Source organism: Nerophis lumbriciformis, linkage group LG20, assembly GCF_033978685.3.
Source record: "Nerophis lumbriciformis linkage group LG20, RoL_Nlum_v2.1, whole genome shotgun sequence".
NCBI lineage: Eukaryota > Metazoa > Chordata > Actinopteri > Syngnathiformes > Syngnathidae > Nerophis > Nerophis lumbriciformis.
In genome coordinates, this window is record NC_084567.2 from 40,624,459 (window position 1) to 40,638,238 (window position 13,780).

The 13,780-nt window shown below is 42.6% G+C and overlaps 1 protein-coding gene across 1 annotated transcript in view; it reads left to right on the forward strand.

The window, feature by feature from the left end:
- The window catches only part of mamdc4 (MAM domain containing 4), a 102,591-nt gene that overhangs the window by 47,523 nt on the left and 41,288 nt on the right, over positions 1 to 13,780 (forward strand). Inside the window, exons 7-11 of the mRNA XM_061980894.2 lie at positions 2,690 to 2,845; positions 2,949 to 3,052; positions 8,064 to 8,219; positions 11,067 to 11,157; positions 11,214 to 11,327. Coding sequence (XP_061836878.2) covers positions 2,690 to 2,845; positions 2,949 to 3,052; positions 8,064 to 8,219; positions 11,067 to 11,157; positions 11,214 to 11,327 — 621 coding nt within the window. The remainder of the gene's footprint in view (positions 1 to 2,689; positions 2,846 to 2,948; positions 3,053 to 8,063; positions 8,220 to 11,066; positions 11,158 to 11,213; positions 11,328 to 13,780) is intronic.

The following is a 13,780-nucleotide window of genomic DNA, read 5'->3' on the forward strand; positions in this document are numbered from 1 at the left end:
CACTGACTTCATCACAGTCAGATTTACAAACATATGAACCCTAAAGAGTATCTTATTCACCATTTGATTGGCAGCAGTTAACGGGTTATGTTTAAAAGCTCATACCAGCATTCTTCCCTGCTTGGCACTCAGCATCAAGGCTTGGAATTGGGGGTTAAATCACCAAAAATGATTCCCGGGCGCGGCGCTGCTGCTGCCCACTGCTCCCCTCACCTCCCAGGGGGTGATCAAGGGGATGGGTCATTACACCTAGTGTGTGTGTGACAATCATTGGTACTTTAACTTAACTTTAACTTTACACATACAAACTGTAGCACACAAAAAAGCACATTTAATAAAAAAAAAACGTTATTATGGTCTTACCTTTACTTATAAAATAAATCCATGAGCCACTATTGTGCTGGATTAATGCAATCCCTGACGAGAGTGTTATATCAACTAAAGCCCTCACTTCAACTTTCCACGTGCAAGATTGAATCTATTTAAAAAAGTGTAACCGAGGGTTTATAAATGTCGCCTATACTGTATGAAACTACAAAATAACAAACACGGAGGCTCCAGTTTACACGAGGACCACTTTATTTACCTTCTTTCAAAAACTTCCGCTCCACTCCAACGTGTCGTCACTTCCGCTCTTGGCGCCTTCAAAATAAGAGCTCAAGGCCTATACTGTATAACAGCGCATAACAGGAACTTAACATCACAAAGAGGAAAGCCCATAAAAATAGGTTACAAAAGTTATTTAATAAGAAGCCAAAAAGTGCAAAAACAATAATGTTCGTGTTGGAGGAGTTGTGAATTAGGTACACCTGCAGTCTGCAGGTGTACCTAATGTTGTGGCCCTGCAGTCATTCACAACTCCTCCAACGCCAACATTATTGTTTTTGCACTTTTTGGCTTCTTATGAAATAACTTTTTAAAATAGATTCAATCTTGCACGTGGAAAGTTTAAGTGTGGGCTTTAGTTGATATAACACTCCCGTCAGGGGTTGCCGTGCATTCTACGGCGGGGGTGCAGGAGGCGAGCCTCAGCCAGTGCGTCTTTTGCAGCCGTTTTATGATCGCTCAGCACAAGAAATACGTTACACACATACAGTTGTTGACAAAATACACTGTACATTATATACCTCAGCTAACTAAACTATGGAAATGTATAATATAATTCATATAGCAATACGGTCTCACTGCACAGCAGGCCAGCAGTTAGCCGAGTCCGTCCATGTTGAGGCACTGAGTGACGTGCCTCAACTGGCTGCTGTTCACCGCACCGTCTCTTCTCAGTATTTGAACGGCAAATGTGAAAATTCAGCGATTTTAAATAAAAAATAATCTAAAACGGGTGAAGTTAAATGGAAAATAACTTTATAGTATAATCACTGGATACATATAACAATTTAATTTAAAAAAAATATTTTTCCTTTTCCTGCCTCTAGTGACTGCACGTCACTGCTCAGGAGCGACTTATGTGTGAAATGATTAACACATTAGCGTAAAATATCAAATAATATTATTTATCTCATTCACGTAAGAGACTAGACGTATAAGATTTCATGGGATTTAGCGATTAGGAGTGACAGATTGTTTGGTAAACATGTTCTATATGTTATAGTTATTTGAATGACTCTTACCATAATATGTTACGTTAACATACCAGTTGGTTATTTATGCCTCATATAACGTACACTTATTCAGCCTGTTGTTCACTATTCTTTATTTATTTTAAATTGACTATTCTTGGTGTTGGCTTTTATCAAATACATTTCCCCAGAAAATGCGACTTATACTCCAGTGCGACTTATATATGTTTTTTTCCTTCTTTATTATGCATTTTCGACCGGTGCGACTTATACTCTGGAGCGACTTATACTCAGAAAAATACGGTTATTCTAAAGTAATGGTACTCTTACCTGAGTAAAATTTGGGGGTATTCAGATTCAGATTCAGATTCAGAAGTACTTTATTAATCCCAGAGGGTAAATTGAGATTTTCAGCACAATCCCATTCAAGATCAGACAAACATTACAGGGAGACAGAAAAAGGATCGATGACGGGTCTGCCAACTTCCGGCACCCCTTACAAAAAAAGGTGAGAAACCGGTAAACGTTGGGGGGGGGGGGGGGGGGGTAAAATAAATATTCAATAAAAGGCCAGACTCCAGGGAGGGGGTCCTGACTGAGGCCGAGGTAAAAAACCTCATAGCCATAGCACACTGTGGGAGTTGCCTTCCCATGGGTCCTCCAGACCACCAAGCATTGTCATGCGAGCCCGCTTCATGGTCACAATATACTTTTATTTTTCCAATAATGTTCTCAGGTTGCTTAGTTGTCTGTTTGTCTCTCTCTCTCGCTCGCGCTCCTGCTCCAGCTCCAACTCCGTCTCTCCTCCCGGTTGCTGCTTATACAGAGCGACAGGTGATTAGATAACAAGGCCCAGGTGGGCCATCTACGCACCTGTCGCTGACTTCGAGGCCAGTCCTGGCACACCCCGCTTTGCTGCAGGCCCACAGGTCACGCCCCCCTCCACACACACATAAACAAATTACATAGAATCAACAAAACTTGCAACAGAGGGAAGGGAGTGGGAGAAAAAAGGTTTGGTCCGTTGGTTTTTACAGTACAAGAACTCTCTGCCTGCCAAATGTTCTGAGGTGGTTTTAGTGTCCAGATAACGTGTGCGATGTTTTGTACAGAGGGTTATCACCGCTGTGACTTTGAGAAAGACCTATGTGGTTGGGACCTGCGGTCCTTGTCCAAACTGAAATGGGTGCGGACGAGCCAGGAAGACATCTCAATCTCAGATCCTCTGAGAGGACCAGGACGGGATCATTCTCACAACAGTGCATCAGGTACCAGTTTCCTTTTTTTTGTGTGTCTTCAAATGCTGTCATTTATAGTACTTTATGGAAATACCAACTCTCAAAATGTATGCTCTGTTGATAATTATCGCAGGTCACTTCCTGTACGTCACTGTTCCTGACGGCGAGCTCTTTCAGGATTGGGCAGCGTTCCAAAGCCCTCGTCTGCAGCCCACCGATAATACTCATCCTTGCAAGGCAAGTTTATTTTATTTGCATAGTAAATGTACTCGTTTGCATTATTTGTCATAAATTCCCTAAAGAAATGACCACATTTTCCGCACTATAAGCCGCTACTTTTTCCTACGCTTTGAACCCTGCAGACTTATAAAACGGTGCGGCTAAATTATAGATTTTTCTTCAGTTACGGCCATGTTTTGTATTAAACAAATACCGTATTTTCCGCACCATAAGGCGCCCTGGGTTATAAGCCGCGCCTTCAATGAACGGCATATTTCAAAACTTTGTCCACCTATAAGCCGCCCCGTGTTATAAGCCGCATCTAACTGCGCTAAAGGAATGTCAAAAAAAACCAGTCAGATAGGTCAGTCAAACTTTAATAATATATTAAAAACCAGCGTTCTAACAACTCTGTTCACTCCCAAAATGTACGCAAATGTGCAATCACAAACATACGTATATCAACATGGACAGAGCTGCGTGAAAAAAGCCACCCGGCCTCTTCGCGTAAACTTAAACTTACCTTAACCACTCGCTCATCTTTTCTTCATCCATCCCTTCGAGTTAGCTTTTTATGATGACGCCGGCTGGAAAGGTCTCTTTTGGCAAGGTCTTCCTTTTGAATATCACCATGGGTGGAAGTTTCTGGCCATTAGCATGGCAAGCTAGAACCACAGTGAAGGATGACTTCTCATTCCCTGTGGTGCGAATATTCACCGTACGTGCTCCCGTTGTATCCACGGTGCGGTTCACAGGAATATCAGTTGCTGTGAAATAGTAATCCGTGTGCGGATGGAGAGATTGCGTCTTTTCATGAACCGGATCCCTGACGCTTAGTAGGAGCCATTTTGTGGTCTTTACAGATGTAAACACACAAAGGAAATGAAACGTACGGTGATATCCGCGCGCTTTTTCTTCTTCTACGCGGGCGGGTGGTTGCTTACAGTAGAAGAAGAAGCGCTTCCTGTTCTATGGGGGCGGGTGCTTACCTTGGCGGTTGCTTGCGTAGAAGAAGAAGCGCTTCCTGTTCTACCGGGAAAAAAGATGGCGGCTGTTTACCGAAGTTGCGAGACCGAAACTTTATGAAAATGTATCTTAATATTTATCCATATATAAAGCGCACCGGATTATAAGGCGCACTGTCAGCTTTTGAGAAAATTTGTGGTTTTTAGGTGCGCCTTATAGTGCGGAAAATACGGTAGTTTTAATAGAACGCCAACAGAGGCACCGCAAAGGTGCGTTATTGTTTGTGCTGCGAGTTGAACTTCGTGCCTTGAACTGGAAGTATAACCGGCATAGGATTCCTCATCACTTAAGGCAACGTTTGTAAGTTTTACTATATAACTAATTGTCAGGTTCAAACACTGATGACATCTATTAAAACAAGACAAGAAGCAAGGAATTGGCTCAATTGAGGAGAAAACGCCTGGGCTGTACTCTTGCACAGTCTCCACCACGCTCTGACGAAGGATTGTACGCCTCCTCTTTTATTTGGACTTTCCCTGATTACTTGGCAATAGGTGTTTCTAAGGGACGTGGGTCGTAAACAGCCATCGCCTTTGATTACAAACAGTTCAAAGAAAAGGTCATAAAACAGTTCAAAGAAGAGGTTCCTGGAGCTTGGGCAGGTCCTGATTTCTCTCCGCTTTGTAGATCTCGGGTCAAGACAAAATCTTCCTGTGGATTACAATACATCAAAGAAACAGAACCCTCATGTCGCTCCCCATCCTACAGAGTGGGGTTTTACAAGCCTTTTTATTTGGTAGGATCCTCTCGCAGGGCGAGCTGAACTCAATGTAGCACAAAGTCGTGTGATAACTTAGATACAATTATTCTGACGCTAATACAAATTCATACTTACGTCCCATGTGTGATGTCTGTAGGAGTTTTTTCATGCATATTTTCCCGTACTATCGTAATGTAATCAAGCTCGTGCCGTTAGCCTTAGCGAATGTGCTAACATGTTTAAAAGTGCCTGCGTTAGTGTTATTAATTTACAATGGCACTCTGTTTGCATTGTTCCAGTTTCGTAAATTCACCAAGACGTCACAGCGGAGTTAGTGAGTCTGTTTAGCTGATTGGAGAGCTAGCTTCTGTAGCTACACTCTTAGAAATAAGGGTTCTAAAAGGGTTCCTCTACAAGGGCTGAGGTTCTACCTGGAACCATTTGCTTCTGAAAAACCCTTTCCCGAAGAAAGGGTTTTTCAAGGGTTCTTGGTAACGCTAATGGTTCCAGTAAGAACCATTTTGATCCAGAGAACCCTTTAAAACCCCTTTTCTGAATAATTGGTTTTAAAAGGGTTCTCACTAACACTAAGGGTTCCAGTAAGAACTATTTTGATCCAGAGAACCGTTTTTGGAAGAAAGAGTTCTTCAGGGATTGTTGAAAGCATGGGTAAGATCCTGTGTCACCAGGGACATACTTCCTGATAACATTTGCCAATAATGGTGCCTATCTTTAAATAAATGTTTTTCTCATTCAAATGTTTTGAATGTTTGTTCAATGTCAACATGATAAATGACCACAATATAACTGATCTGTAGAATACAATATGGTTCTTTATAGAACCCTCAGAAGACAAGACGGTTATCGGTGAAAACCTTTGAAAAGGGATGTTTTTAGAACCCCCTGTGTCAGGTCTAGATGAAACCCTTGAAACATGAAAGAGTTCTTTGTGGAACTCCCTGTGTGAGTTCTAGATGAAACCCTTGAAACATGAAAGGGTTCTTAGTGGAACTCCCTGCATAGGTTCTAGATTAAACCCTTGACAAACGAAAGGGTTCTTAGTGCTCATAGCCATAGCACACATAAACAAATTACATAGAATCAACAAAACTTGCAACAGAGGGAAGGGAGTGGGAGAAAAAAGGTTTGGTTCGTTGGTTGTTACAGTACAAGAACTCCATCCATCCATCCATTTTCTACCGCTTGTCCCTTTTTGGGTCGCGGGGGGTGCTGGAGACTATCTCAGCTGCTTTTGGGCGGAAGGCGGGGTACACCCTGGACAAGTCGCCACCTCATCGCAGGGCCAACACAGATAGACAGACAACATTCACACTCTGTGTGGGTTCTAGATGAAACCCTTGAAATACGAAAGGGTTCTTAGTGGAACTCCCTGCGTGGGTTCTAGATGAAAGTCTTGAAATACAAAAGGGTTCTTAGTGGAACTCCCTGTGTGGGTTCTAGATGAAACCCTTGAAATACGAAAGGGTTCTTAGTGGAACTCCCTGCGTGGGTTCTAGAAGAAAGTCTTGAAATACAAAAGGGTTCTTAGTGGAACTCCCTGTGTGGGTTCTAGATGAAACCCTTGAAATACGAAAGGGTTCTTAGTGGAACTCCCTGCGTGGGTTCTAGAAGAAAGTCTTGAAATACAAAAGTGTTCTTAGTGGAACTCCCTGTGTGGGTTCTAGATGAAACCCTTGAAATACGAAAGGGTTCTTAGTGGAACTCCCTGCGTGGGTTCTAGAAGAAAGTCTTGAAATACAAAAGGGTTCTTAGTGGAACTCCCTGTGTGGGTTCTAGATGAAACCCTTGAAATACGAAAGGGTTCTTAGTGGAACTCCCTGCGTGAGTTCTAGAAGAAAGTCTTGAAATACAAAAGGGTTCTTAGTGGAACTCCCTGCGTGGGTTCTAGATGAAACCCTTGAAATACGAAAGGGTTCTTAGTGGAACTCCCTGCGTGGGTTCTAGATGAAAGTCTTGAAATACAAAAGGGTTCTTAGTGGAACTCCCTGTGTGGGTTCTAGATGAAACCCTTGAAATACGAAAGGGTTCTTAGTGGAACTCCCTGCGTGGGTTCTAGATGAAAGTCTTGAAATACAAAAGGGTTCTTAGTGGAACTCCCTGTGTGGGTTCTAGATGAAACCCTTGAAATACGAAAGGGTTCTTAGTGGAACTCCCTGCGTGGGTTCTAGATGAAAGTCTTGAAATACAAAAGGGTTCTTAGTGGAACTCCCTGCGTGGGTTCTAGATGAAACCCTTGAAATACGAAAGGGTTCTTAGTGGAACTCCCTGCGTGGGTTCTAGAAGAAAGTCTTGAAATACAAAAGGGTTCTTAGTGGAACTCCCTGTGTGGGTTCTAGATGAAACCCTTGAAATACGAAAGGGTTCTTAGTGGAACTCCCTGCGTGGGTTCTAGAAGAAAGTCTTGAAATACAAAAGGGTTCTTAGTGGAACTCCCTGTGTGGGTTCTAGATGAAACCCTTGAAATACGAAAGGGTTCTTAGTGGAACTCCCTGTGTGGGTTCTAGATGAAACCCTTGAAATACGAAAGGGTTCTTAGTGGAACTCCCTGCGTGGGTTCTAGAAGAAAGTCTTGAAATACAAAAGGGTTCTTAGTGGAACTCCCTGTGTGGGTTCTAGATGAAACCCTTGAAATACGAAAGGGTTCTTAGTGGAACTCCCTGCGTGGGTTCTAGAAGAAAGTCTTGAAATACAAAAGGGTTCTTAGTGGAACTCCCTGTGTGGGTTCTAGATGAAACCCTTGAAATACGAAAGGGTTCTTAGTGGAACTCCCTGCGTGGGTTCTTTGTAGAACCTCTCATGGGGGGTTCTGGGTGGAACCTTACACACACAGTTCTAGGTAGAACCCTCCAAAAGGGTTCCAGGTGGAACCTTTATAAAAAGGTTCTACCTGGAGCCAAAAAGGGTTCTCCTATGAGGACGAGCCGAAGAACCATATATGGTTCTACTTAGCACTTTTATTTCTAAGAGTGTAGTGGGTCCATGACGATGACTTCTGTTTTGTATGATTAGCCATTTTACTGCCACGTGACAGGCACCATTTGAAAACAATTAAGGTATGTTAATAAACATTTACAAAATCTTTCGGACTGGTTTGTATCTACACTTAATGGTCCAGTCTGGCTTATATATGTAAAAATATGTATTTCTTCTAAAACTTGGTATGTGCGGCTTAAATATCGATGCGCCCTATAGCCCGGAAAATACGGTAACTAGTGAAGTCTTTAATAAATACATGTGTTGAATATTTGAGGTCGTAATCAGAGTCTGTCAACTTTCCTGCAGATGATCATGTACACTCACCAGTTTGGCCCGAGGTCTGGTGGGCTGACGGTACTGGTGGCAGACAAGAGCATCACCCCAGTGTGGGAGCGGGGTGGAGCTCTGGGTGATGTCTGGGTGAAAGCGGAGGTGGAAATAGTCAATAACTCGACTTTTCAAGTGAGTTATTCTCTTCAGCACACACAAAAACACAACATTTACACAACTCACATGATTTCAAATAGTAACATCCATGGCTGTGGAACCTGGTCAGTGTTTCCCCGCAAGGCTGCAATCTATTTGCGGAGGTGGGTTTGGGGGACTGTAGAAGGTCTCTTTGCCGTGAGGGTTCTCCTGAGGCCGAAAAGATCCTCCGTGAGCCCGATAAGACAGTTTGAATACAACCCCGTGTCTCGTTCCGGCTGCTGCTAATAAAGGTGACAGGTGATTAGATAACAAGGCCCACCTGGGCCATCCACTCACCTGTCGCTGTCTTCGAGGCCGGTCCTCGCACACCCCGTTCCGCGGCAGGCCCGCAGGCCACGCCCCCCTCCACGGGGACTATATGACAACATCGTCTAAATGCTTTAAAATTAGGCAAAAAACATAACGAGCGAAACAGATATGTTTAGAACAGGGGTGTCAAACGTACGGCGAGTTTGCTAAGTATAAAAATGAGCCGAAATTTTTGAATGAAATGTTCTAAATGTGTCCACTAGATGTCGCAATAGCAATTCTTTGTATCTTTGTAGATGATGCTGCATATGTAAAAAAATAAATAAAATAAACCCCATGATGTTAGTGCACCAGTCGAGGAAAATGAGCAAACTACATAAATAACATCCTGTAATTTGATTTTGATATTATTTTTTTATCTTGATAGATTGAAAATGAACACCAATGAGTTGAGTGATGAACATTATCGCATCATTTATTCAGAAAGTACAGTGTTTTCCACAGGGCAGGCATCTATTTGTGGTGGTGTGGTCGGGGGGTGGGGGGTGGCGGCGGCAGCGGCGATGACCAAGAAGAACGCGGAGTTGGAATATAATTACAACACTTTATGTACATATTTATATACAGATTTGAACAATTAGTTATTCACTGAAATATATTTATTAATTGTGGTTCTTACAAAAAATATATCTTATAAAATATAAAAGCTAAAATGTCTCTTAAAGCTCTGCCCCTTTAATTAGTGCATACTAAATAATTTAACTTTAGCCTACTACTACAACCATATTATTTACCAGAAACATAAAGTGAAACAGAGGCAGAGGTGTCCTGCCGCAGTCAGTCAACCTCCTCCTCCTCCTCCTCCTGCTGCTGCTGAACAGGTCGCACTGGAGCTAGTCTCGCTCTATGTTTTGTCGTGGTCCTCTCTATAAGGCACATAAGAATATAAATTAGGACCCTTTTCATGAGAAAAGTGAATTTCTGATCTGACCCTGCTTTATTTTTCAGTGTTTGCTGAGTCTCACCTGTTCCCTCCGCCCTAATTTTTCTACTTGCCCGACTTCTCAAATCTACTTGCCCCAATATTTTTACTTGTCCTGCCTAGGTTTTTTTCTGGCTGTGTAGTGCTCATGGCTTATATCTTACTAAAATCCTTTCCGTTGACTATTTACAACACTACACAGTATTTATTATTATTATTATCTATAATTACATTTAAATGGCATTGCATACATGTAAAATTAAATGCTATTTCACATTATTTGACCAGTAGCAGTTACACCCATCTGAACAGGTCAGCCACCTGTTTAAAGCCCGATCACAGTTGAAATCTTGAAATGAAGGGCCTTTAATGGCCAAAACATTAACCTGGACAACATTTTAACAGCTGGTTGGCTCAGATTTTATTCTTTTCATTGCATTCACATGCTGCAGTGGACAGTGGACAATTATCTTCATTATTAATGCAGTATCTGAAGCACCGTCTCCAGGTGTGTTTATGGACAACAGGGTTATAACCTGGACACGTTAGCTCGTCGGTATGAAAACAGGTGATTGTTATTACGTGCGTCTTCCCCGGCCCCCGAGTCAAACAGCGGCGGTGTTAATGAAGCAGCGTCAGGCTGCTCACCGTCAGTGAAACGCTCGGTGAAATCGCGGATTAACGTTAAATATATGACGAGCCGCGAGCGATGCAGCTATAACCTATCTACCTATAACCTATATTACCCTCGTATTTCGATCCCGTCCGTCTCCGTCTTCGTCTTCGTCTTCGTCTTTGTCTTCGTCTTCTTCGTCTTCTTCTGGCCCACCAGGTGAATTAAGTGCTATTGGCGGAGTTACAATGCATAGTAGGCTACCGCCACCTACTGCACCGGAGTTGTAACTACAAGCAACATTCACAGACAGAGTCCCATTGCTTTTATGAGCGGTCGAGCGAGTCAAAAGCCGAAAAATCCATTTGTGGCGGACCAGTGCACAAAGCAAGGTCCATAAAGACATGGATGACAGAGTCTGGTGTGGATGAACTTGACTGGCCTGCACAGAGTCCTGACCTGAACCCGATAGAACACCTTTGGGATGAATTAGAACGAAGACTGAGAGCCAGGCCTTCAGTGTGTGACCTCACCAATGCGCTTTTGGAAAGAATGGTGGACAATTCCTATAAACACACTCCGCAACCTTGTGGACAGCCTTCCCAGAAGAGTTGAAGCTGTAATATTACTGCAAAAGGTCATATTGAACCCTATGGGTTAGGAATGGGATGGCACTTCAAGTTCATATGTGAGTCAAGGCAGTTGGCCAAATACTTTTAGCAATATAGTGTATCTATATAGTAGTAAAAGTAGTTTTATTTTTGTTGTCCTGAGGGCTAATAAATAAACAACATGCGGGCCCAAAATAGACTGCACATTGGACAAGTTTTGTTGTGTGTGTTCATGATCACCCATCATCCCCTCCAAGGTTCCCACAGCTTTGGTGACATCTTAGCAGACATCATGTCCAATATTTATGTTTATTTATTCGGTTCAAATATGTTCCTTTTTCCCATTCTACATTCTATTCTCATAGATTCTTGTCATGGCAGCCGTCAGGGAGTTGGCATATGGAGGTATCGCCATCGACAGCATGGTGTTGTCGCCGGAATGCCGCCGATCAAACGGTAATGGTGGTGAGATTCTTACGATTGAAGTAACTACAGTGATGAGTTGTTTACAGAAAGTGTTACTTTGGAAAAATTCCCGAGACCTCCCAAAGACGACTGCACCGTGGCGGAAAAGATGTGCGACTTTCACCCCGACTGTGAGGGAGCGGCGGATGAAGCCCAGTGTGGTACAAGTTTGGTCTTTATTTGCACCAACAGCATTTGCTGAGTCGACACCCAATTTTGTTTGTATCCGTATTATCTGTGATTATGGGCGTGGTAATTTTCTTTAAAAATGTTTAAAAAATGCATACATATTAGAGATGCGCGGATAGGCAATTATTTCATCCGCAACCGCATCAGAAAGTCGTCAACCATCCGCCATCCACCCGATGTAACATTTGATCAGAACCGCACTCGCCCGTTGTTATACAGGTAAAAGCCAGTAAATTAGAATATTTTGAAAAACTTGATTTATTTCAGTAATTGCATTCAAAAGGTGTAACTTGTACATTATATTTATTCATTGCACACAGACTGATGCATTCAAATATTTATTTCATTTAATTTTGATGATTTGAAGTGGCAACAAATGAAAATCCAAAATTCCGTGTGTCACAAAATTAGAATATTACTTAAGGCTAATACAAAAAAGGGATTTTTAGAAATGTTGGCCAACTGAAAAGTATGAAAATGAAAAATATGAGCATGTACAATACTCAATACTTGGTTGGAGCTCCTTTTGCCTCAATTACTGCGTTAATGCGGCGTGGCATGGAGTCGATGAGTTTCTGGCACTGCTCAGGTGTTATGAGAGCCCAGGTTGCTCTGATAGTGGCCTTCAACTCTTCTGCGTTTTTGGGTCTGGCATTCTGCATCTTCCTTTTCACAATACCCCACAGATTTTCTATGGGGCTAAGGTCAGGGGAGTTGGCGGGCCAATTTAGAACAGAAATACCATGGTCCGTAAACCAGGCACGGGTAGATTTTGCGCTGTGTGCAGGCGCCAAGTCCTGTTGGAACTTGAAATCTCCATCTCCATAGAGCAGGTCAGCAGCAGGAAGCATGAAGTGCTCTAAAACTTGCTGGTAGACGGCTGCGTTGACCCTGGATCTCAGGAAACAGAGTGGACCGACACCAGCAGATGACATGGCACCCCAAACCATCACTGATGGTGGAAACTTTACACTAGACTTCAGGCAACGTGGATCCTGTGCCTCTCCTGTCTTCCTCCAGACTCTGGGACCTCGATTTCCAAAGGAAATGCAAAATTTGCATGGTTGGGTGATGGTTCGGGGTGCCATGTCATCTGCTGGTGTCGGTCCACTCTGTTTCCTGAGATCCAGGGTCAACGCAGCCGTCTACCAGCAAGTTTTAGAGCACTTCATGCTTCCTGCTGCTGACCTGCTCTATGGAGATGGAGATTTCAAGTTCCAACAGGACTTGGCGCCTGCACACAGCGCAAAATCTACCCGTGCCTGGTTTACGGACCATGGTATTTCTGTTCTAAATTGGCCCGCCAACTCCCCTGACCTTAGCCCCATAGAAAATCTGTGGGGTATTGTGAAAAGGAAGATGCAGAATGCCAGACCCAAAAACGCAGAAGAGTTGAAGGCCACTATCAGAGCAACCTGGGCTCTCATAACACCTGAGCAGTGCCAGAAACTCATCGACTCCATGCCACGCCGCATTAACGCAATAATTGAGGCAAAAGGAGCTCCAACCAAGTATTGAGTATTGTACATGCTCATATTTTTCATTTTCATACTTTTCAGTTGGCCAACATTTCTAAAAATCCCTTTTTTGTATTAGCCTTAAGTAATATTCTAATTTTGTGACACACGGAATTTTGGATTTTCATTTGTTGCCACTTCAAATCATCAAAATTAAATGAAATAAACATTTGAATGCATCAGTCTGTGTGCAATGAATAAATATAATGTACAAGTTACACCTTTTGAATGCAATTACTGAAATAAATCAAGTTTTTCAAAATATTCTAATTTACTGGCTTTTACCTGTACTCGTATGTTACAAAGGCGAAAAATAGTCAAAACGTAAAACTACAAACCCTGTTTCCATATGAGTTGGGAAATTGTGTTAGATGTAAATATAAACGGAATACAATGATTTGCAAATCATTTTCAACCCATATTCAGTTGAATATGCTACAAAGACAACATATTTGATGTTCAAACTCATAAACTTTTTTTTTTCATGGCTGCAACACGTGCCAAAGTAGTTGGGAAAGGGCATGTTCACCACTGTGTTACATGGCCTTTCCTTTTAACAACACTCAGTAAACGTTTGGGAACTGAGGAGACACATTTTCTAAGCTTCTCAGGTGGAATTCTTTCCCATTCTTGCTTGATGTACAGCTTAAGTTGTTCAACAGTCCGGGGGTCTCCGTTGTGCTATTTTAGGCTTCATAATGCGCCACACATTTTCAATGGGAGACAGGTCTGGACTACAGGCAGGCCAGTCTAGTACCCGCTATCTTTTACTATGAAGCCACGCTGTTGTAACACGTGGCTTGGCATTGTCTTGCTGAAATAAGCAGGGGCGTCCATGAAAAAGACGTTGCTTGGATGGCAACATATGTTGCTCCAAAACCTGTATGTACCTTTCAGCATTAATGGTG